The sequence below is a fragment of the Oncorhynchus tshawytscha genome, linkage group LG25, assembly GCF_018296145.1.
Source record: "Oncorhynchus tshawytscha isolate Ot180627B linkage group LG25, Otsh_v2.0, whole genome shotgun sequence".
NCBI lineage: Eukaryota > Metazoa > Chordata > Actinopteri > Salmoniformes > Salmonidae > Oncorhynchus > Oncorhynchus tshawytscha.
Window position 1 is genome coordinate 31633110 of NC_056453.1, and position 25919 is coordinate 31659028.

General features: G+C 43.5%; 1 protein-coding gene across 1 annotated transcript in view; it reads right to left on the reverse strand.

The window, feature by feature from the left end:
- The window catches only part of LOC112224603 (proteasome activator complex subunit 4B), a 66867-nt gene extending 41874 nt beyond the window's left edge, over positions 1-24993 (reverse strand). Inside the window, 6 exon segments of the mRNA XM_042306238.1 lie at positions 2104-2167; positions 2539-2688; positions 11468-11512; positions 14952-15068; positions 15562-15702; positions 24248-24993. Of these exon segments, the coding sequence (XP_042162172.1) occupies positions 2104-2167; positions 2539-2688; positions 11468-11512; positions 14952-15068; positions 15562-15702; positions 24248-24444 (714 nt within the window). The 5' untranslated portion in view covers positions 24445-24993.
- Between the last annotated feature and the right edge of the window lie 926 nt (positions 24994-25919).

The following is a 25919-nucleotide window of genomic DNA, read 5'->3' on the forward strand; positions in this document are numbered from 1 at the left end:
ACCACTCACACACCAGGCTAATACTACCACTCACACACCAGGCTAATACTACCACTCACACACCAGGCTAATACTACCACTTACACACCAGGCATCAGGCTAATACTACCACTCACACACCAGGCTAATACTACCACTCACACACCAGGCTAATACTACCACTCACACACCAGGCTAATACTACCACTCACACACCAGGCTAATACTACCACTCACACACCAGGCTAATACTACCACTCACACATCAGGCTAATACTACCACTCACACACCAGGCATCACACACCAGGCTAATACTACCACTCACACATCAGGCTAATACTACCACTCACACACCAGGCATCAGGCTAATACTACCACTCACACACCAGGCTAATACTACCACTCACACACCAGGCTAATACTACCACTCACACACCAGGCTAATACTACCACTCACACACCAGGCATCAATACTACCACTCACACACCAGGCTAATACTACCACTACACACAGGCCAGGCTAATACTACCACTCACACACCAGGCTAATACTACCACTCACACACCAGGCATCAGGCTAATACTACCACTCACACACCAGGCTCACACACCATACTACCACTTACACACCAGGCATCAGGCTAATACTACCACTCACACACCAGGCTAATACTACCACTTACACACCAGGCATCAGGCTAATACTACCACTCACACACCAGGCTAATACTACCACTCACACACCAGGCCAGGCTAATACTACCACTCACACACCAGGCTAATACTACCACTTACACACCAGGCATCAGGCTAATACTACCACTCACACCACCGGGCATCAGGCTAATACTACCACTCACAGGCACCAGGCATCAGGCTACTACCACTCACACATCAGGCTAATACTACCACACAGGCATCAGGCTCACACACCAATACTACCACTCACACACCAGGCATCAGGCATCAGGCTAATACTACCACTCACACACCAGGCATCAGGCTAATACTACCACTCACACACCAGGCACCAGGCTAATACTACCACTCACACACCAGGCATCAGGCTAATACTACCACTCACACATCAGGCTAATACTACCACTCACACACCAGGCATCAGGCTAATACTACCACTCACACACCAGGCATCAGGCTAATACTACCACTCACACATCAGGCTAATACTACCACTCACACACCAGGCATCAGGCTAATACTAACACTCACACACCAGGCATCAGGCTAATACTACCACTTACACACCAGGCATCAGGCTAATACTACCACTCACACACCAGGCTAATACTACCACTCACACACCAGGCTAATACTACCACTCACACACCAGGCTAATACTACCACTCACACACCAGGCATCAGGCTAATACTACCACTCACACACCAGGCTAATACTACCACTTACACACCAGGCATCAGGCTAATACTACCACTCACACACCAGGCTAATACTACCACTCACACACCAGGCTAATACTACCACTCACACACCAGGCTAATACTACCACTCACACACCAGGCTAATACTACCACTCACACACCAGGCATCAGGCTAATACTACCACTCACACACCAGGCTAATACTACCACTTACACACCAGGCATCAGGCTAATACTACCACTCACACACCAGGCTAATACTACCACTCACACACCAGGCTAATACTACCACTCACACACCAGGGGCATCAGGCTAAATACCATCACACACACACCAGGCTAATACTACCACTCACACACCAGGCTAATACTACCACTCACACACCGGGCACCAGGCTAATACTACCACTCACACACCGGGCATCAGGCTAATACTACCACTCACACACCAGGCTAATACTACCACTCACACACCAGGCTAATACTACCACTCACACACCAGGCTAATACTACCACTCACACACCAGGCTAATACTACCACTCACACACCAGGCTAATACTACCACTCACACACCAGGCTAATACTACCACTCACACACCGGGCATCAGGCTAATACCATCACACACACACCAGGCTAATACTACCACTCACACACACCGGGCACCAGGCTAATACTACCACACACACAGTGTGTCAATCAAGTGAGCGATGTCTAACTTACCACCTCCCAACCTGGAAGGTTCTGTACTGCCACCCACAAGCTGATGAGTTCATCAAACCATAACCTGGTGAACATCAAACAGTCTGTCAAACACCATACTAACGCTTACTGTGCTCCACACACACAACAAATGTCATACGTGTGGCAGTTACAGCATGCTCAAGATATTATCTTGCCTTTCATTAGAGAATAACAATTGTGATCATGTTTTGGGGGCAACATTGAAATAGTATTTTTTTAAATGGTAAAGTTTTGGGATGTGTAGAGATGAACAATTCTGGAAACCTTCCTGTAATCATGATAGAATAAACAGTAAGGGAATCCACCATATGGGATTTATGAAAAACCTGGGAACTTTTCAAAATGTTCCATTATCTTTGCGACCCTATGACATGGTGGAGATGTGTGTGTGTGCGTGCGTGTGCGTGTTCTCACTTAAAGCCCTTGTGGTGCAGCTCTGGGGGTAGGGTGGTGGGGAGGAAGAGCTCAAAGTATCCTATAGCTCTCTGCATGGTCACATCAAATGGACAGAGCAGTGGACGCCACTCCTCCAACATCTCCTGGGTGGCCGTCTCCGGGAAGTACCTGAAGAATAAAACAATTCGATTATTTATTGGACTACTGTGTTGGTGTAATGTGTATGAGCCATATGCCTACAACCTAAAGACAATATCTACATACATTAATTTTCACTCGCCACGGACTAACAAGATGTGATATGGCAATAGTTATTTTTTAAACGCCTGCAGAATAATCACAGCTAATGAATTTATTTCATAACTGACCCCACAGATAAAGGTTCAATTTAAAAAATCCCACACCAAGACATGCAAAGAGCAACGTTGCACGTAGAAAATTCTCAAAAATCAAGGGCTGGTAGACAGAAATATATTCCTTTATAATAGAATTTATATTTTCGCTGCTATGGCTTAGCATTCCATTTGTACACGGTATATTAAACAATGGTAGTTAAGCTGGTGTTTAGTTTAGTAAATGGAATCAGATCATGAGAAGACGTGTGAACACAATGTCAACAGCACTTCGACCTCAGAAGAGCTGTTATGCAGCGTTATAGCCCCACACCTCACCTCACGCCACCTCTATTCAATTCAAAGGGCTTTATTGGCATAGGAAACATGTGTACATTGCCAAAGCAAGTGAAATGGATAAACAAAAGTGAAAAACAAAAAGTGACCCGTAAATATTACAAACTACAAAAGAACAAAGACATTTCAAATGGCATGTTTAAATACAGTGTTGTAACAATGAGCAAACAGTGGAAAAAAGGGAACATAAATATGTGTTGTATTTACAATGGTGTTTGTTCACTGGTTGCCCTTTTCTTCTGGCAACAGGTCACACATCTTGCTGCTGTGATGGCACACTGTTGTTTCACCCAATAGATATGAGTTTATCAAATTATTATTATTTTTTATTCTTTGTGGGTATGTGTAATGAGGGAAATGTGTCTCTCTAACATGGTCATACATTTGTCAGGAGGTTAGGAAGTGCAGCTCAGTTTCCACATCATTTTGTGGCCGGTGTGCACATACCCGGTCTTCTCTTGAGAGCCATGTCTGCCTACGGTAGCCTTTCTAAATGGCAAGGCTATGCTCACTTGAGTCTGTACATAGTCAAATATTTCCTTAATTTTGGGTCAGTCACAGTGGTCAGGTATTCTGCCACTGTGTACACTCTGTTTAGGGCCAAATAGCATTCTAGTTTGCTCAGTATTTTTGTTAATTCTTTCCAATGTGTCAAGTAATTATCTTTTTGTTTTCTCATGATGTGGTGGTGTCTAATTGTGTTGCTCTCCTGGGTCTCTGTGGGGTCTCCTAGTGTTTGTGAACAGAGCCCCAGGACCCGCTTGCTTAGGGGACTCTTCTCCAGGTGATGGCTTTGTTATTGAAGGTTTGGGAATCGCTTCCTTTTAGGTGTAAAATGCAAGTTATTTTCTGGATGTTGATCATTAGCGGGTAATCGTCTGAATTCTGCTCGGCGTGTATTTGGTGTTTTACGTTGTACACAGTCTCTCAATTTAGTGTTTGTCCCATTTTGTGAATTCTTGGTTGGTGAGCGGACCCCAGACCTCACAACCAAAGGGCAATGGGTTCTAAACTCAGCAAAAAAAGAAACGTACTCACTGTCAACTGCATTTATTTTCAGCAAATTTAAAATGTGTAAATTTTTGTATGAACATAACAAGATTCAACAACTGAGACAAAAACTGAACACGTTCTACAGACATGTGACTAACAGAAATGGAATAATGTGTCCCTGAACAAAGGGAGGGTTCAAAATCAAAAGTAACAGTCAGTATCTGGTGTGGCTACCAGCTGCATTAAGTACTGCAGTGCATCTCCTCCTCATGGACTGCACCAGATTTGCCAGTTCTTGCTGTGAGATGTTACCCCACTCTTCCACCAAGGCACCTGCAAGTTCCTGGACATTTCTGGGGGGGGGGGGAATGGCCCAAGACCTCTGATCCAACAGGTCCAAGACGTGCTCAATGGGATTGAGATCTGGGATCTTCGCTGGCCATGGCAGAACACTGACATTCCTGTCTTGCAGGAAACCACGCACAGATCGAGCAGTATGGCTGGTGGCATTGTCATGCTGGAGGGTCATGTCAGGATGAGCCTGCAGGAAGGGTATCAGATGAGGGAGGAGGATGTCTTCCCCATAACGCACAGCGTTGAGACTGCCTGCAATGACAACAAGCTCAGTCCGATGTTGCTGTGACACACTGCCCTAGACCATGACGGACCCTCCACCTCCAAATCGATCCTGCTCCAGAGGACAGGCCTCGGTGTAAAGCTCATTCTTTCGACAATAAACGCGAATCCGACAATCACCCCTGGTGAGACAAAATCGCAACTTGTAAGTGAAGAGCACTTTTTGCCAGTCCTGTCTGGTCCAACGACGGTGGGTTAGTGCCCATAGGCGATGTTGTTGCCGGTGATGTCTGGGGAGGACCTGCCTTACACAGACCTACAAGCCCTCAGTCCAGCCCCTCTCAGCCTATTGCGGACAGTCTGAGCACTGATGGTGGCATTGTGCGTTCCTGGTGTAACTCGGGCAGTTGTTGTTGCCATCCTGTACCTGTCCCGCAGGTGTGATGTTTGAATGTACCAATCCTGTGCAGGTGTTGTTTACACGTGGTCTGCCACTGCGAGGACGATCAGCTGTCCGTCCTGCAGCGCTGTCTTAGGCATCTCACAGTACAGAAATGGCAATTTATTGCCCTGGCCACATCTGCAGTCCTCATGCCTCCTTGCAGCATGCCGAATGCACGTTCACGCAGATGAGCAGGGACCCTGGGCATCTTTCTTTTTATGTTTTTCAGAGTCAGTAGAAAGGCCTCTTTAGTGTACTAAGTTTTCATAACTGTGACCTTAATTGCCTACCGTCTGTAAGCTGTTATTGTCTTAACAACCCTTCCACAGGTGCATGTTCATTAATTGTTTATGGTTCATTGAACAAGCATAGGAAACTGTGTTTAAACTCTTTACAATGAAGATCTGTGAAGTTATTTGGATTTTTACGAATGATCGCTCACAGCTTTGTTGAAATTACCTGTGGTGCTGATGTTTAGGCCGAGGCATGTATAGATTTTTGTCTGCTATAGGGCAACAGTGTTTAGATGGAATTTGTATTTGTGGTCCTGACAACTGGACCTTTTTTGGAACACCATTATTTTTGTCTGCTTTAGGCCCTCCATGGTTGGGGACAGAAGTCCAGATCATCAGCAAACAGTATACATTACTTCAGAAAGGGTGGGGCTTAAGCTCCAGTCCTGTCTCACCCCACAGCCCCGTGGAAAGAAATGTGTTTTTGCCCATTTTAACCGCACACTTGTTTGTGTACATGGATTTTGTATGTTTTCCCCCCAATACCACTATCCATCAATTTGTATAGCAGACCCTCATGCCAAATTGAGTCAAAGGCTTTTTTGAACAAAGCATGAGAAGACTGCCTTTATGTTTCTTTCTCAGTTAGGGTGTGCAGGGGAGTACGTGGTCTGTCATATGGTCATTTGGTAAAAAGCCAGTTTGACATTTGCCCAGTAGAAAATGTTTGAGTCTGCCGTTAATGATAATGCAGAGGATTTTCCGAAGGTTGCTGTTGACGCATAGTTATTGGGGTCAAATGTGTCTCCACTTTTGTGGATTGGCGTTATCGGTCCTTGGTTCCAAATATTGGGGAAGATGTCAGGATGATACATTTTTTTGCCTGAAATGACATTCCCAAATCTAACTGCCTGTAGCTCAGGACCTAGCTCAGGATATGCATATTCTTGATACCATTTGAAAAGGAAACACTTTTGACTTTTGTGGAAATGTGAAATGAAAATAGGAGACTATAAAACACAGATCTGGTAGAAGATAATACAAATAAAAAACCATGAGTTATTTTTGTACCATCATCTTTGAAATGCAAGAGAAAGGCCATAATATATTATTCAAGCTCAAGTCTACCGATCCTGTAGAGGTTAAAAGAGTTAAGTATAGCCAATTGGAATTTGTGGTCTGTAAATGTTATCATTTCTATTAGGATACCATCAACACCACAGGCCTTTTTGGGTTGGAGGGTTTGTATTTTGTCCTGTAGTTCATTCAACGTAATTGGAGAATCCAGTGTGTTCTGGGAGTCTTTAATAGTTGATTCTAAGATTTGTATTTTATCATGTATATGTTTTGCTCTTTGTTATAAGGCCAAAAATACTGGATCCGTAGTTTATCGGTACATCTCCGTTTTGGATAGATAACTCTTCGTGTTGTTTGTTTAGCGGTTTCTAATTTTCCCAAAAGTGGTTAGATTCTATGGATTCTTCAGTTACATTGAGTTGGTTTCAAATGTGCTGTTCCTTCTTTTTCCATAGTGTATTTCTGTATTGTTTAATGATTCACCATAGTGAAGGCATAGACTCAGGTGTTCTGGGTCTCTATGTATTTGTTTCAATTTCTTTTAGGTTTTTGCATTCTTCATCAAACCATTTGGGGTTCCTGAGTGGCACAGCGGTCTAAGGCACTACATCTCAGTGCAAGAGGCATCACTGTGGTCCCTGGTTCGAATCCAGGCTGCACCACATCCGGCTGTGATTGGGAGTCCCATAGGACGGTGCACAATCGGCCCAGCGTTTGGCCGGGGTAGGCCGTCATTGTAAATAAGAAGTTGTTCTGAATTGCCTAGTTAAATAAATAAAAAATTGATAGGGAAGCCGAGAGGTCAAATATACTGTTTAGGCATTCTACTGCCATGTTCACACCTTCACGATTACAGTGAAATGTTTTGTCGAGGGAAGTTGTCTAAAAGGGATTGACTGTTGTTGCCTAATTGTTCTTTGGTAGGTTTCGACACTACTTTCCTTCCTTGCATTTCTTAATATTATTCAGTTCCTTTGGCTTTGATGTCTCATGATTGAGTATTGCTCTGTTCAGGTAGACTGATTTTGCTCTGATCTGATAGGGGTGTCAGTGGGCTGACTGAACACAGAGACTCTGGGTTGAGGTCAGAAATAAAGTAGTCTACAGTACTACTACCAAGATATGAGTTATAGGTGTACCTACCGTAGGAGTCCCCTTGAAGCCTACCACTGACTATGTACATGCCCAGTGTGCAACGGAGTGGCGCAGTGGTCTAAGACACTGTATCTCAATGCAAGAGGAGTCACTGCAGTACCTGGTTCAAATCCAGGCTGCATCACATCTGGCCTGTGATTGGGAGTTCAATAGGGCGGCGCACAATCGGCCCAGCGTCACGCGGGTTTGGCCGTCATTGTAAATAAGAATTGGTGCTTAACTGACTTGCCTAGTTAAATACATTTTTAAAAAGATCTGCAGGAGTTGTGACCTATTTTATTTGGTTATGTTGTCCTAGTTGAACCTAGGGGAGGGAACGCTGTAACCTCCAGGTAGGTGTTTGTCCCAGTCTGTGCTGAGAGTGTCAGGTTCCTGTTCAGTTCTGGTATTTAGGTCACCAAAGACTAGTACATGTCCCTGGGCCTGGAAATGGTTGATCTCCCCTTCTAGGATGAAGAAGCTGTCTTCATTAAAGTATGGGAATTCTAGTGTGGGGGTTATAGGTAGCACACAGGTGGATATGTTGCCCTGTTGAGATCATTTCCTTTAGAATTTCCAGCCAAAATGTAAAATGTTCCTGTTTTGATTCATTTAAGAGTGTGAGTAAAGTCTGCTCGATTCCAAAATAGCATACCCCCTGAGCCACTTCCCTATTTCACACCTGGTAGTTTGGTGGATGGGACTACCAGCTCTCTGTAACCTAGACGGCAACCAGTGGGTCCACCTCCTCTATACCACCCACCTGGTAGTGTGGTGGATGGGACTACCAGCTCTCTGTAACCTAGAGGGCAACCAGTGGGTCCACCTCCTCTATACCACCCACCTGGTAGTGTGGTGGATGGGACTATGAGCTATCTGTAACCTAGAGGACAACCAGTGGGTCCACCTCCTCTATACCACCCACCTGGTAGTGTGGTGGATGGGACTACCAGCTATCTGTAACCTAGAGGACAACCAGTGGGTCCACCTCCTCTATACCACCCACCTGGTAGTGTGGTGGATGGGACTACCAGCTCTCTGTAACCTAGAGGGCAACCAGTGGGTCCACCTCCTCTATACCACCCACCTGGTAGTGTGGTGGATGGGACTATGAGCTCTCTGTAACCTAGAGGACAACCAGTGGGTCCACCTCCTCTATACCACCCACCTGGTAGTGTGGTGGATGGGACTATGAGCTCTCTGTAACCTAGAGGACAACCAGTGGGTCCACCTCCTCTATACCACCCACCTGGTAGTATGGTGGATGGGACTATGAGCTATCTGTAACCTAGAGGGCAACCAGTGGGTCCACCTCCTCTATACCATGTTTCTAGTAGGATGACAATGTCTGTATTCCACCTCTCGCTCCCTCTCTTCTCTGCTCACAGTAACAGGAAACTCTCCCCAGGACAGAATTAGATTTAATAGGATTATTAGCCAACTAGTAGGTACACTAGCAACTCAGGGACTCAGTGACTAAGCTTCGACACACATGCTCACACAAACCTAGTCTTGCTTTGCATCCAGGGATGGAACTAGCCATTATGACATTCGCAAATTGTCAGTCAATATGTCTAAACTAAGTCCCTAAGGAAGAATTGTTCCTGACAGTTCAGTTTCACAGAATGTGTCTTATTTAATCCTGAGTAGACACGTGCCTCTGTCTGCATCTCTACTCTAGGTCTATCATTCAATTGCAGGAGTGCTGAAGTAAGCACAATAGGTTAACATGCCATGTGAAAGAATCAGGTATTTTGGAACAGAAGAGACTGATTTGTTGCCGTACTTCCGAGAGCACACACTTGTTCTTTTCTAGCGAGGGATGGAAGACAGGAGTGGCACAGTATAGGCAGGTCGGCCACCTGGCAGGCAGACAGAGAGGCCTAGTGCATGGTTCTATCTGCAATCAAAAGCTGTACCTCACAATGGCATGCTGTATCTCACAATTTCCTGGCTTGCAATGTTTCACAACTTCAGTAAAGCAGGGCCCATCATCAATGAAGGCTAGGATATTCTACACGCAACAGACCGAAGACTTAACACACAATCGCATCATTAGTGAAGAGAAAGAGCAGGCGAGCCATCGCGAGGCTCTATCACATTAGTGGAAACCAAGATTGTTCTGGGCAGGTCTTCTGGTTTTGACAAGCAAAAGTGATTTTCGTAGCAAGATTGTAGAATTTATGCAGCAGTTTAGGAGAATTAACACAGCAGGTTAGAAGAATTAGGTTAAGGTTAGAAAAGGGTTAGCAATTGTCCCAGATGACACGACTTGAACATATCTATCTATCTATAACCAGGCCTGCCCTGAAAACGGTCTTGATTTCCACTAATGCGATGCTGCCAGGGCAAGGGAGAATGGGAGGAGGCAGGCAGAATGAACCGTGGTGCGCATATGTCTTGGTAATCTGTGTCTTGCCTTGCAATATGTGTTGTGATAATTGCACAAGTGCTGTCACGTTACCAGAGTTTGGACTTCGACACCAGGTTTAGTATCCCGATACTCTATACCAAAACGATACCACGGCAACAAAACAAAAACAGAGTATTAGCTAAAGTCACAGAATAAACAAGGGTCTTTATTTTTTTCAACATTGAACAATATGATGATAACTGGTAGAACTAAAATAAATAGAATATCCTCTACTCTACACTGAATAAAAATATAAATTCAACATGTAAAGTTTTGGTCCCAAGTTTCATGAGCTGAAATAAAAGATCCCAGAAATGTTTAAACACACAAAAAGCTCTAAAATGGTGTGCACAAATTTGTTTGCATGCCTGTTAGTGAGCATTTCTATTTTGCCTAGATAACCCATCCACCTGACAGCTGTGGCATATCAAGAAGCTGATTAAACAGCATGATCATTTCACAGGTGCACCTTGTGCTGGAGTCAATAAAAGGTCACTAAAATGTGCAGTTGTCACAATGCCACAGATGTCAAGCTTTGAGGGAGAGTGTAATTGGCATGCAGGAATATCCACCAGAGTGGTTGTCAGAGAATTTAATGTTCATTTCTCTACAATAAGCCGCCAACGTCACTTTAGAGAATTTGGCTGTACGTCCAACTGGCCTCAGTTTGCTGATGTCAAGATCGTGAACACAGTGCCCCATGTTGGTGGTGGGGTTATGGTATGGGCAAGCATAAGCTATGAACAACAAACAATTGCAATTTATCGATGGCAATTTGAATGCACAGAGATACCGTGACGAGATCCTAAGGGCCATTGCCATGCCATTCATCTGCTGCCATCACCTCATGTGTCAGCATGATAATGCACAGCCCATGTCACAAGGATCTGTGCACAACTCCTGGAAGCTGAAAATGTCCCAGTTTTTCCATGGCCTGCATACTCACCAGACCTGTCACCCATTGATCACGTTTGGATGCTATGGATCAACGCATACGACACATGTTCCAGTTACGGCCAATATCCAGCAACTTCGCACAGCCATTAAAGAAAAGTGGGACAACCTTCCATAGGCCACAATCAACAGCCTGATCAACTCTGTGCGAAGGAGATGTGTCGTGGCGCATGAGGAAAATGGTGGTCACACTGCACAGTGATTTTATTTAGTGTGGGGGATTGTTTTAGGTTAGGGATCATAAATGTTAAGATCTCAATTTCATTTAAACATTATAACGTTCACACCCCTAGACAAAATAACTCTTAAGGTGGTCCTCCAACTGTGTGAGTGTTGACCACAAGTGTCCCAAGAGTAGGCCTAAATGCAACCACGAGCTCAGCAACTGAATTCATTAACAAATACATAGATCATAGGGGTTTAAAAATATACTTACGGTCTGCAGCTTCTCACAAGTGTTTTCAAAACGTTTTCCACTGAGCTAGAAACAGAGAGGGAGGAGAGAGAAAAAGAAAGAAAGGTGAGGCATCAGAACAGAGACAGATGTGTCTAAGGTGACTTAAATCAAACAATGAACACACTGAACACACCAACGCAACTAGGACAAGGATGAGTGACTGATTACAGGTACAGCCAAACCACGCATTTAAAGTGTACTGATCAAGTGTAGTGGGAAAAGTCCTGGCTCGCTACTCCTTTAGGGTGTGGTCACTACCAGTATGTTCATATATTATGGTGACTGTAATGAAGCAGTAGAGACTAGTGTATGTACCGGATCAACTCAAACACAGATGAAAAGTAAGGGATGTGTTGGGCAGGTGTGTACATCCACACAGCAAGGGAATCGAGGACACACAAACTGGCATAGCGTGACAAAAGGGACTACAGAAACACCCGCCCCCACACAATGTGACTATTCCAGGGCCGTTCAACCTTTGTCCTGGATGGCCATGGGCCAGCAGTGTAACAGCAGCACATGAATGGTACCTAATTAACAGATTTACTCTGTTCATTCACAATCATCAGAATTAAGTCTTTTATCAGGCTTGGGGAAATGTCTTGGAGGGAAAATGACTAGGCCTGAGGCTTTATGTAAACAGTAGGACTAGCTGAGGCTTTATGTAAACAGTAGGACTAGCCGTTATTACTTGTAATGAATGCTGACCTTGACAGTGGAGATAGTTGCCCAAAAGGCAGATGCCCTCAGCCATTGTCTGAGGCTTTTTATCACCTAGCCTGACTAAACAGTAAACAAACTGGGGAATGTAACAGAAAAGGTTTACCAACAGAAAGTGGTTTGGACAAGTTCAAGTAGTCCCTTGAAATGAGCACAACTTACTGCCATTGTCCATTTTCTTCTGTTTGGTGCCTAAATAATAAAACCAATACTAGGCCTCCATTACAGGACTTCTGACTGCTGTGGTTTTGGTTTGGTTACTTTTATTTTTTTGGCACAGTTACAATAGGGCCTCTGTATATAATGGCTTGTAAAGGTTAGACTCGTGTGACTAAACTCAGTGTCACATAAGTGTCAAAAGATTTAGCTGAGGACCAATATAACCCCAGCAGTTAGGCTCAAACACCCTCAATCCCCTGCCTTGCCCTCCACTCGTACATGCACGCTGAGCTCAAGTCATGCGTTCTAAACTGCCCCTCTGTCCCATTCAACCGCGCTCTAAGCTCTGTTTCATTTAAGTATTTTTCAAATCAACCTGATTGCATTGCTTTAATTCAATAGACTAATGGGAACTACAACGAGTGATTTCTGCCAAGGACTCTTGGCTTTGCATCTCAGGGCTTGAGTGAGGAGAGCCTAATCTCTCCTTTCTCATGAAATGTGCACTTGTTCACTTCCCTTTATGGATTTCAAAGGAAATGATTGCTAGGCCTATATTGAAACTCCCTCTAGCCCTTTCCAACACAAATATAATTATTTTAAATTTGTGGGAAGTAGTGAAAGAATGCACACTTTAGGAGGAAGGAGAAATTTGTGGGATGCAACCCACAGACAGACCACACTGAAAATCACCAAAGTAATGCACCAAAATAATAATGCAAAGCAGCATGACCAGAACACCATTACCAATGGCCAGACACTCAACCCTGGGGAACATCCAAATGTCCTTTAGAGTTTGAAGTGGGGGGCGAAACATCACGCGATGATGATCACCCCTCTCTCATTCCAGTATACCGGGGGGTATGAGAGAGGGGTGATCACAGCAACATTTGCGGTGCAAAAGTGAACAGAACCGCAAAGATATAAGCTACTCTAAACTTAATCATGCTGCCAGATAATAACTAAGGCAAAAAAAACATAAGCATTGAACCATATGCATTATAAGCACAGATTTGTGCTCTTTTGTACCACAAAGATGTCATCCATCATGGCCGTTTAGAAACAGGTGACTTCAGAATGGGCTAGGCTACTCTAGTTGGTCAATCCACCAAATCATATGGGACTTGACAAAGGGGGAGGGGGATACATAGTCCAGTTAGATGCAGTGCGACAGTGTCCAATATGAGAGAAATGTTAACATTTCTTTTTGGTTCATTTGTAGTTGATTTTATGTCAAACAAGCTGCGTGGGGGTGTCCAGTGTGCTTTTTGGTTTTCAACATGCAACATAGAAAAATTAAAACCAAAAAGAGTGCCTCAATAAAAGGATGAAAAACAAAAAAAAACACAAAAGAGAAGCGTTGTCCTTACCACCTCTGAAACAATTTTATCATTACGTGTTTAGAGGAAGCACGAGGCCGTAGGGAACTGAATGTGAGAGGAGACAAAGGCATAAAAACACATTCAGATTCACACTATGAAAAGCCAATCCATTTCAATTAAATACATCCCAAAAAATTACACCTTTTTTTGTACTGCAGCAGCGCATTGCACATTTGATTTTAGATTTTTTTTCACTGCTCGTTTTCTTTAAAAACAAAGAAGGGCCAAGCATCAGTAAACAAACAGTAGCAGCTTGCTTCCCTTGGTGAAAGAGCTGATGACTGTTATGTGCTAGCAAGGCTTTGTAGTGACACACAATGTTCCCATAGACCCATACAAGAGCACCTCGCACTGCTTGCTGGGAGAAAAGGTGGGGGGGGGGGTTCCACTAGATTCCACAGCCAAAACGTGCTATATCGTAAAAAGCCATTAAAACAAACATTTGCTTTTAAGTCTTAATTTAAGGTTAGGGTTAAGCACAAGGTTAGCAGTGTGGTTAAGTTGGGGATATGATTAAAATAAAAACAAATCTAGAAGATAAAAATGTTAGAAATAGGCGGGGTTTACAACTTTGTGACTGTGGAAGCTAGTGATGACCAGGGAAGGCAGCTCTAGGGCTATATGCCACCTGGAGGGGAAGGTACAGATTTTTCCACATTCAGAAATTAGCCCAGGCAACAACTGGGGGCAGGGACAACAGAACATATGTGCATGTAAGAAAGGATGCATCGGAGGAGGGGGGGGCTGAACTGTATTAGGCAGTACCATAGCAATAGGCAGTACCTATACAGCGCCAACAGATAGCAACATATTATAGCAATGTTTTTCACAATAAACCCATTTATAACACCACTAGAGATTCAGGAGTGAGGTCCATTTAAAAATAAAAGGTAATATCGATGAGTCTACATCATTGTGCGAAGCGGGGCACCGCCACCTTCCTGCTTTTAGAATCTTCCAAGCATGCCTCAAGGAAGGGCTCAAAATGGGAAGAACCAATAGTGGCAGTCTTGGATGACTTTTGGATGTCATTGTGTTGACTCTAATCGGGAAGTCACCCCGCAGTGTATGATGTCATAACACAGATGTTACCTTGAAGGTTTTACAGCTAAGTAGGTTGGTTTCAATGTGTCAATATGCAGAGTTATTTTTATTTTCAAAGACTGTTTTAACCGTGCTGGTAAAAGAGAAGAGGGGCGTACTTGGGGAACCAGTTTAGTCCCAGGTGTTCAGTCTTTGAGTAGAGGATTCTGTCTTGCAGCTCATACAGGGGTCTCCAAGGCAACTCAAGATCCTCCCGCGACAGCAGCTCTCTTTTCCTGTCAGAAATAATAGTAGGTGGGGTTAAAACATGTAAAAGTACTTCATTTAAACGGTCTCTGTTGCCTCAGACCTTCACACAATTAGGTGAGGGCAGGCCTCAATTTACAGAGTATTTCAACTCTTAAATGTAAGCGACACTTGAACTTCTCACACAATTATGAGGAAAACAGTAGACCCGCCAGTCACTGACAAACAAATAAATAAAGTCTGTTTAGAGTCCTATAATGTGACATTGATTGATGAGGATGGCAAAGACCTTGCATCATACTGGTCTCAAGCTTGTTGATGGGGTTTTGTGTGTTGCTTACTTTAGGAGGTTGAGTGTGCGAGGCCCTCCATGAGCGAGCGAAGCCCATCACTGTGTGTGTAGCAGTAGCCCATGCTAACTTGAAGTTGATGAGGCGGGCCAGACCTCGCATCATGCCGATCTCCAGCATGTCAATGTGTGTGTTTGTATGCGTGACCGTGTGTTTAGCCCATGGGTCTTACTTAAGGAGGTTGATGAGCAGCCGGGCTAGTCCTTGCATCATACTGATCTCCAGCTTGTCGATGGTGATCAGCTCGTACAGCAGCTGGATGAACAGCACATGGTCCTCCTTGCTGAACTTCCTGCCGTACAGCCGCATGTACCTACAAGAGAAGAAAAGCTTTAGGCTACAGCCACAAAGACGCAAGAACGCGGATTAAATCATATTCATTCAACAACTGTCGGTTTTTACCAGTCAAAAGTTCAATTCAACGCAACTATTCTCGGACGAACTGAATATCCAAAAAGGACTAAAGCCTAGTGTGTTTGACAGACTATCAACTCTGTTTACCAACATCTGTCAAAGGAGGACTCCCACTGGAAAAATAAGGAATTTTCAGACACAAAATGTGTGGCCCCAGCCATGGGGCTAGGCTTATAGCTAGCCTGAACATCCACAGTTCAAAGTGAGCTGGCCAGGGAATAATAAATGCTTGACTTCTTGTATTGCGCAGAATGGACAGAAAAGGAGCTTTGGGCTATCCCTATATATAAAGTTAAATATAATATAAAGTTGCTGCTGCACAATAAAATATGTGCAAACGCCACAGAGACTCATGCTCCTGAACAACAAAAACAGATATGGGTATAGCCTAGTATAGAGCAGGTGAATAAGAAATGTAGTACGAGGGTTTTTCTTTATTTTGACTCTTTTCTACATTGTAGAATAATAGTGAAGACATCAAAACTATGAAACAACACATATGGAATCAGGTAGTAACCAAAAAAGTATTAAACGAATACAAATATATTTTAGATTCTTCAAAGTAGACTCCCTTTGCATTGATGACACTCTTGGCACTCTCTCAACCATGTTCATGAGGGATGATTTTCCAACAGACTTGGAGTTCCCACATATGGGTCCTGCTTTTCATTCACTCTGCGGTCCGACTCATCCCAAACCATCTCAACTGGGTTAAGGTCGGGTGATTGTGGAGGCCAGGTCATCTGATGCAGCACTCCATCACTCGCCCTTACAAAGCCTGGAGGTGTGTATTGGGTCATTGTCCTGTTGAAAAACAAATTATAGTCCCATTAAGCGCAAACCAGATAGGACGATGTATCGCTGCAGAATGCTGTTGTAGCCATGCTGTTTAAATGTGCCTTGAATTCTAAATAAATCAGACAGCGTCACCAGCAAAGCACCCCCACACCATCTCCTCCATGCTTCATGGTGGAAATCACACATGCAGAGATCATTCGTTCACCTACTCTGTCTCACAAAGACACAGCGGTTGGAACCAAAGGACAGATTTCCACAGGTCTAATGTCCATTGCTCGTGTTTATTAGCCCAAGCAAGTCTTCTTATTGGCGTCCTTTAGTAGTGATTTCTTTGCAGCAATTCGACCACGAAGGCCTGATTCACGCAGTCTCCTCTGAACAGTTGAAGTTGAGATGTGTCTGTTACTTGAGCTCTGTGAAACCTATATTTGGGCTGCAATTGAGGCTGGTAACTCTAATGAACTTATCCTCTGCAGCAGAGGTAACTCTGGGGTCTGGCGGTCCTCACTCAGTGCGGAGTGCAATTGTGTCATCTGTGGATCTGTTGGGGCAGAGTGGAGTGGGTCTGGGGTGTCCGGGAGGATGCTGTTGATGTGAGCCATGACCAGCCTTTCAAAGCACTTCATGGATACCGACCTGAGTGCTACGGGGCGGTAATTATTTAGGCAGGTTACCTCCGCTTTCTTGGACACAGGGACAATGGTGGTCAGCTTGAAACATGTTGGTATTACAGACTTGGTCAGGGAGAAGTTGAAAGTGTCAGTGAAGTCACTTACCAGTTGGTCAGCGCATGTTTTGAGTACACGTCCTGGTAATCCGTCTGGCCCTGTTGCTTTGTGAATGTTGACCTGTTTATAAAAGGTCTTGCTCACATCAGCTACAGAGAGCGTGATCACACAGTCATCTGGAACAGCTGGTACTCTCATGCATGCTTCAGTGTTGCTCGCCTCAAAGCAAGCATTTAAAGGCATTTAGCGCATCCGATAACAGATATTTAAAATTTTAGCGTCCTTTTAAGCATTCTCATACAGTTAGTTAACACACACACATGGAAGCAGCGGTCTTAGGCACTGCATCTCAGTGCAAGAGGCATCACTACAGTCCCTGGTTCGAATCCAGGCTGTAGCCCATCCAGCCGTGATACGGGAGTCCAATAGGGTGGCGCACAATTGGCTCAGCATCGTCCGGGTTTGGCCGGGGTAGGCAGTCATTGTAAATAAGAATTTGTTAACTGACTTGCCTAATTAAAAAATGGTAACACACACACACAAAAAAAGGTTGTTTTGTTGGCATTTATGTCTCCATTACCAGTAAAACATAATCAAAACCTATTTCTTTCACTTACTTGCTGTGCTGTTTCGTTGTTCATTTGTTCAGTCGTTTTATTCTCAACCAGGATTTCTATGGAACGCCGTTTGGATATTTGCGTGTCAAATAAGAAAACAATGACCAGTTGATAACACTATTTGATGTGTCAAATAAGCTTGTTGACCAATCAGGACCTGAATATGGCTGCACGTCACAATTTAACACGTTCATTAATTTTTTACATCGTTATTACACATCGATTACACTATCACTTGTATTTGTCACAACGATTAATCGTTACGTATGCTATGATGCTGGTAAAGTTGTCTCGCGCACCTACAGTGCTGGTCATAAAAAATAGCTATCTAGCTCATGGATGCAAACAATGTTCTTCCCCAAAAACATAGCAAAATGACATCTGTTTCAGTAGCTATATAGTTAGCTAGAGAAGAGTCTATGACTTGGGTGGCTGGAGACATTGACCATTTTTAGAGCCTTCCTCTGACAGCACCTGGTACAGAGGTCCTGGATGGCAGGGAACTCCGCCACAGTGACATACTCGGCCAAACTCACTACTCTCAGTAACGACTTGCGATCGGATGCCAAGCATTTCCCATACCAAGCTGTGATGCAGCCAGTAAAGATGCCATCAATTGTGCAGCTGTAGAACTTTGAGGATCCGAGGGCCCATTACAAATATTTTCAGCCTCCTGAGGGTAAGAGGTGTTGTCTGGCCCTCATCACGACTGTGTTGGCGAGTTTGGACTACTATAGGTCTTTAGTTATGTGGATGCCGAGAAACTTGAAGCTCTCGACCTGCTCCACTACAGCCCCATCGATGTGAATGGGGGCGTGCTCGGCCCTCTGTTTCCTATAGTCCATGATCAGCTCCTGTGTCTTGCGGACGTTGAAGGAGAGGTTGTTGTCCTAGCACCATACCGCCAGGTCCCCGACCTCCTCTCTGTAGGCTGTCTTATCGTCTTCAGTGATCAGTCCTATGTTGGAGTCATTTGCAGCCACACAGTCAATGGTGAACAGAGATAACAAGAGGGGACTAAGCACACACCCCTGAGGAAACCCTGTGTTAAGGGTCATCGTGGCAGATGTGTTGTTGCCTCCCCTCACCACCTGGGTGCTGCCCAACAGGAAGTCCAGGACCCAGTTTCAGAGGGAGGCTTTTAATCCCAGTCATCACTAAGCTATGGCATTGAATGCGGAGCTGTACTCAATGAACAGCATTCTCACATAAGTGTTCATTTTGTCCAGGTGGAAAAGGGCAGTGTGGAGTGAAAAAGAGATTGCACCATCTGTGGGTATGTTGGGGCGGTGTGCGAATTAGAGTGGGTCCCCCAGTGTCTGCATTGATGGTGTTGATGTGAGCCATGACCAGCCTTTTAAAACATTTCATGGCTACAGATGTGAGAGCCATAGGATGATAGTCATTTAGACAGATTACCTGGGCGTTCTTGGGAACAGGGACTATGGTGGTATGCTTGAAATAAGTAAATAAGTAGAAAATGTCAGTCAAGACACTGAGTACGTGTCCTGGTAATCTGTCTGGCCCTGCGAATGTTAACCTGTTTAACTTCTCTAGGGTAGGGGGCAGCATTCGGAATTTTGGATGAAAAGCATGCCAAAATTAAACGGCCTGCTACTCGGGCCCAGAAGATATGATATGCATGGATTTGGATAGAAAACTCTAAAGTTTCCAAAACTGTTAAAATAGTGTCTGAGTATAACAGAATTGATTTGGCAGGTGAACTACAAAACCAACAGACAAAAAAAACTTCCTGAATGGATTTTTCTATTCAATGCCATTACAGTATCCATTGACTTAGGACTCAAATTGCAGTTCCTATGCCTTCCACTAGATGTCAACAGTTTTTAGAAATTGTTTCAGGCTTGTATTCTGATAAGAGGGGGTAAGACCAGTCTGAATGAGTGGACCCTGACGTGTCACAGAGATTTTTCATGCACAATCCCGAGAGAGTGCATTTCTTATTTTCCTTTTATATTGATGACGGTATTGTCCGGTTGAAATATTATAGATAATTTAGGCTAAAAGCAACCTAAGGATTGAATATAAACATCGTTTGACATGTTTCTATGAACTTTACAGATACAATTTGGATTTGTCTGCCTGTTTTGACTGTGTTTGAGCCTGTGGATTACTGAAGAAAACGCAAACAAAACTGAGGTTTTTGGATATAAAGAGACTATCGAACAAAACTAACATTTATTGAGTAAATGAATGTCTTCTGAGTGCAACCATATGAAGATCAAAGGTAAGGGATTCATTTTCTCTCTATTTCTGACTTGTGTAACTCTTCTACTTGGCTGGCTACTGTTTGTAATGATTTGTCTGCTGGGCTATGTTCTCAAATAATCGAAAGGTATGCTTTCGCCATAAAGCATTTTTAAAAATCTGACACCGTGGTTGGATTCACAAGAAGTTAATCTTCAAACCTATGTAAAATATGTTTTGTTTCCTGAACTTTTATAATGAGTATTTCTGTATTTGAATTTGGCGCTCTGCAATCTCACTGGATGTTGGCAAGGTGGAACGCTAGCGTCCCACAAACCCTAGAGAGGTTAAAGGCCTTACATTGGATATGGAGAGAGTGATCACACAGTACGGAAAAGCTGATGCTCTAATGAATGGTTCAGTGTTGCTTGCCTCGAAGCAAGCATAAAAAAAAGGTATTTAACTCATCTGGTAGGCCCGCGTTTCCCTTTCTTATCTGTGATAGTTTGCAAGTCCTGCCATATCCGACGAGCGTCAGATGCTTTATTCAGTACTTTGTTGAAACACCTTTGGCAGCGATTACAGCCTCGAGTCTTCTTGGGTATGGCGCTACAGGCTTGGTACGCTTGTATTTGGGGAGTTTCTCCTATTCTTCACTGCATATCCTCTCAAGCTCTGCCGGGTTGAATGGGAAAAGTCGTTGTACAGCTATTTTCAGGTCTCGCCAGAGATGTTCGATCAGGTTCATGTCCGGACTCTGGCTGGGCCACTCAATGACATTCAGGGACTTGTCCTGAAGCCACTCCTGCGTTGTCTTGGCTGTGTACTTAGGGTCAGTGTCCTGTTGAAAGGTGAACCGTCACCCCAGTCTGAGGTCCTGAGCAGGTTTTCATCAAGGATCTCTGTACTTTTCTCCGTTCATCTATCCCTCGATCCAGATTAATCTCCCAGTCCATGCCGCTGAAAAACATCCCCACAGCATGATGCTGCCACCACCATTCTTCACCGTCCAGACGTGATGCCTAGCATTCAGGCCAAAGCGTTCAATATTGATTTTGTCAGACCAGAGAATCTTGTTTCTCAAGGTCTGAGGGTCTTTAGGTGCCTTTTGGCAAACTCCAAGCAGGCTGTCATGTGCCTTTTACTGAGGAGTGGCTTCCGTCTGGCCCAGCTACCATAAAGGCCTGATTGGCGGAGTGCTGCAGAGATGGGAGAACCTTCCAGAAGAACAACCATCTCCACAGAGGTACTCTGGAGTTCTGTCAGAGTGACCATCAGGTTCTTGGTCACCTCCCTGACCAAGGCCCTTCTCCCCAAACTGCTCAGTTTGGCCAGCTCTAGAAAGAGTCTTGGTGGTTCCAGACTTCTTCCATTTAAGAATGATTGAGGCCACTGTGTTCCTGGGGACCGTCAGTGCTGCAGAAATGTTTTGGTACACTTCCTCAGATCTGTGCCGACATAATCCTGTCTCGGAGCTCTAAGGACAATTCCTTTGACCTCATGGCTTGGTTTTTGCTCCGACATGCACTCTCATCTATGGGACCTTATATAGACAGGTGTGTGCCTTTCCAAATCATGTCCAATCATTTGAATTTACCACAGGTGGACTCCAATCAAGTTGTGGAAACAGGATGCACCCGAGCTCAATTTCAAGCGTCTTGGGCTCCGATCCAAACACTTAAGACACACCCTGTCCTCTCAAACCTCAAATGAAGTGGACACTTCTGATGACGTATCATGATGTCTGACAAGTATACACTTGCAGGGCGAGGGAAGGAGGAATGATTTTTAAATTAACCACCCTTGGCTGGAAATTCATTACTTGTTCATCCCGCGATGATTGTGTTTTCAGCCACAGGTAGCTTGTGGGTGCTTTATATGCGCTTCAGTCAATTATGAATGCATGTCTGCTTATATTAAATATTATTAATATGCCTACTCTATGATAGCTAGCAAATTAATTAGCTAAATAACGTTAGCCTGCCTAGCTGGAACTTCTTGAAGGAAAATGTTATTTCCACAATTTCCTAAAGATAAAAAGTTTTTGTTTGGTTAAGAGACGCGTTTGTGCCGTCATGTGCATTAGTAGCACAATTTTTAACTTATTGCATTTGTTTTTACTTACACTTAAATGTTCATTTCTCCATTGATGTTAAGTTCACTGACTTTTCTTAGCGGATGTACAATTGTCGCAAAATGGATTATGGGAAGTTTCAGGCCCGAGTGAACACAATTGTACACTTGCAACGCCGACCAAAAACGAGGGCTGAGGGGCTTACGTTTTAAACTTCCTTAGCTTGGCTAATAATTTGGACCGCCTTCCAAGATGGCGACGGGGATTCCCCCAAGGGCATAAAGCGAGGGTAAGTGAACGAGGGTGTGTCTTATGCGTTTGGACCGCAACCATAGCAAAGGGTCTGAACACTTATGTAAATAAGGAATTATTTTTTTATTTTGTATACACTTGCAAAAAAATCTAAACTTGTTTTCGCTTTGTCATTAGGAGGTATTGTGTGTAGATTAAAAATATATACATATATAATATCTTGCTAATCATTTTTAGAATAAGGCCGTAAACTTTCAAATGCACTGTATGTGTGTCACCAAATACCTCAGAAAACCACACAGAATTTAAGTGTGACTGCATGTCATTAAAGGACTGGCAGTGATAAGGCTATATGTGAACAGTGAGTGTGAAAGCAAACATTGAACAATTAGTGAGCCCTGAGCTAGGGACTACGTAATTTGGGAAGCCTACTTGTGTTGTGTAGTTATGACCAATAGCTGAATGCCATGTGACAGCAAACCTGAACTCCCAACTGGAAAATAATATTGATTATATTTAGGAATGTTTGGGGAAATTAAGAAAAGCTTGTTTCACTTTCTGAGTGTTTGGTTTTGTAGTCTCTAATCAATACAGCTAGCTAAATCATGGGACTGATGTAAAACCATCAACACACATACATATATATATATATATATACACACAATCTAATGGGAAGACTCAAGAATCCCATTTATTTATTTAAACCAAGGCTGTTGTGATCACTTGCTAAGACTTCACGTGCTTCTGATACAGTCAGTGACTATGCAATGCCTGGCCAATTTAGCCAGCCTAAGTGAAGGCATGGTTTGTTAAAAGGGATTTGGGCAATAGGGTCATGTCAGTGACATTGGGCGAAATCGTTTTGCATAGCCCGGTGTCCCGGGTGGGTGGACATTTCACTTTGGACCAATGAAATGGTCTCAATTGAGTAAACCCCGCCTAGCCGAGCAATGTAAAACAAACTCGCTCAGTGTCTCAAGTAGCTAACTAGCTGTGCCATTAGGGAACATGGCAACTGATGTTAGAAATATAAAGTAATGACTCTGTGGCAAGTTACCGGTAGTACAACCAACTAGTTAAGACCACAAGTATGTTTACAAACAAGATGCTTAGGGAGTATTAGCCAAGTTAGTTAGCAAGCGTCATATTCTAATGACACAGCAATTGGTAGCATGGCGTTGCTTATGGCCAGTGCTAACGTGAATCATATCGTGATTTATGACATGGCATTAGTTATGTTGCTTGCTATCTCGGGCTTGACATTTTAATGTTTACTCTCTGCTGCATGGCTATGTTAGCATTCTTACACGTTTGAGCACAAAACACATCTAGCTAGCTACCTCACGTAAGAGCTTGTTTCTTGGCCTGGCTAATCCTGCTAGCTAGCTAAATCCACAACCGCCCGCCCAGTCAGTGATGCCAACACCGATCAAATAGTTAGCTAACTACCGGTGGGCAGCCCACTCGCTCCAACGTAAAACGAGCCTTAGCTAGCTATTGGCAGCTTCTAAACACTATTTGGCAAAAGCAAATGTATTATGTAGCTAGCGGCCCAAATTAACTTAAGAGTAGATGAATGATTAACTTCGTGCTTCTACATCTGCATTGCTTTCTGTTTGGGGTTTTAGGCTGGGTTTATGTATAAGCACTGACATCTGCTGATGCAAAATTGACTTTATAAATACATTTGATTGACTAACTAGTTATCTACAGTAGCTATCTAGAAAGCCAGACAACTGAACTGGGTTAGCTAACGTTAGCACTTACGTGGAAAGTTTCCTGGTCCAAAACAAGACACCCGGCCATATCTCTCGAAGCTGGACAGCCCGGCCCAAGTTTCCTTTGATTTTACCCAAAAGGTCATTGGATTCCTCGTCTAATATATCCGCGTAAGGAAGAAGTTTGTTGTAGACTATGTCTTTTTGAGGGACAAATCCTAATTTCTCCGACACGTCTTCTTTCATATTACAATTTCCCAAATGTTGGTTGTGTTCTCTTCGTTGCTTGACAAGATAATGTAGTTCACTACCGTTGGCTCGTAGTATATCAGCTAGCTTTGGATGATCAGTTTGTATCCTTCTGTGTAACTTCGTGATAACGTTAGCTTGCTAGCTACAACATCTTAATGTTTCCTTTGTAACACCATGCTAGCTAAATATCACACTTGGGCATTGATATGGCTACACAAAAATGTAAATATCCGATTCAGTCGAATATGCTTTCTTGAAAGAGTGCGTTAGCACTTAAAATGGGTTCCTTCTCATTTAGCTAGCTACTTATATCCATCTGACTACTTTCAACGTTTCTTTACCAGACACCCATCCCACGCAATCGGCTCCTCCCCTACAGTCATTTTCGCAAGATACAATAATTAGATGTTTCTTCTTCTTCTTCTTCTTTGGGATTGGGTTGGCGGATCGTAAGGTGCATACACCGCCACTTACTGTACTGGAATGTGAGTCCATTCACGGTCAACCTACATTCAATTATTTGTGATACGTCGCCATTTAAATAAACAATCTCAACCAAAGTTGATGAAACCAATTTGTTTCTTCTTCTATTGGTTTAATGGCGAACTACACATTGACAAAAAACTAAAACTTCCTTAATCTCCATATCTCCCTTCTCAGGTTCTATGACCAAGGTCCTAGGCTAGGAATGGTACGACTTGTGACAAAACTATGCAACTCCTCCACTGAGCAGTGGCGGTTCTAGACCATTTCAAACTGGGGCCAGTTAGAGGGGCCACATTAGACGTTATTGTCGTCATATCGGTTTTTTTTTCACTGCATTGCAGGCAAAATACCATGTTCATAATCATTCAACAATTTATTTGCATTTTCTGTCTAATAACAGATGTAAAAAAAGAACAATAGCAAAATTGAGTTATGTAAAAATTATTTCTTACTCCACATTTAGGGGGGCCACAAGGGGGTCCAAAATTATTGTCACAGGGGCACTGCCGCCTTTTTTTAAATTGAGTTTATTTAGTAAATATTTCATTAACTATATTTTCATAAAACTGCATTGTTGGTTAAGGGCTTGTAAAGTAAGCATTTCATGGTAAGGTTGTACCTGTTGTATTAGGCGCGTGTGACAAATACAATTTGATTGGATGACTTGAAATGTCACGTCAACTGCTTGTATTCAAGGGAGAGAGATGCTTAGCCATCTCCGATATAAACACTTTTTTTTCTCAAAGTTCCCGGGATGTTACGTGTCCTACTTATATCAGTACACTAATAACACCTTAAACATTACAAAACGTACAAAAATTCGATCAAATAAACCTCCCGTAGCAAAAAAACAACCATTTGTTTGTTGACCAGATTCGGAACTCTCATGGACTTCCATACAAAAAGTCATTGCTTGTTGCCGAAAACAACGAAAAATCGCCACCTGCTGGAGGGAGACAGATTTTCTGCCGAGTTGGGCCTCT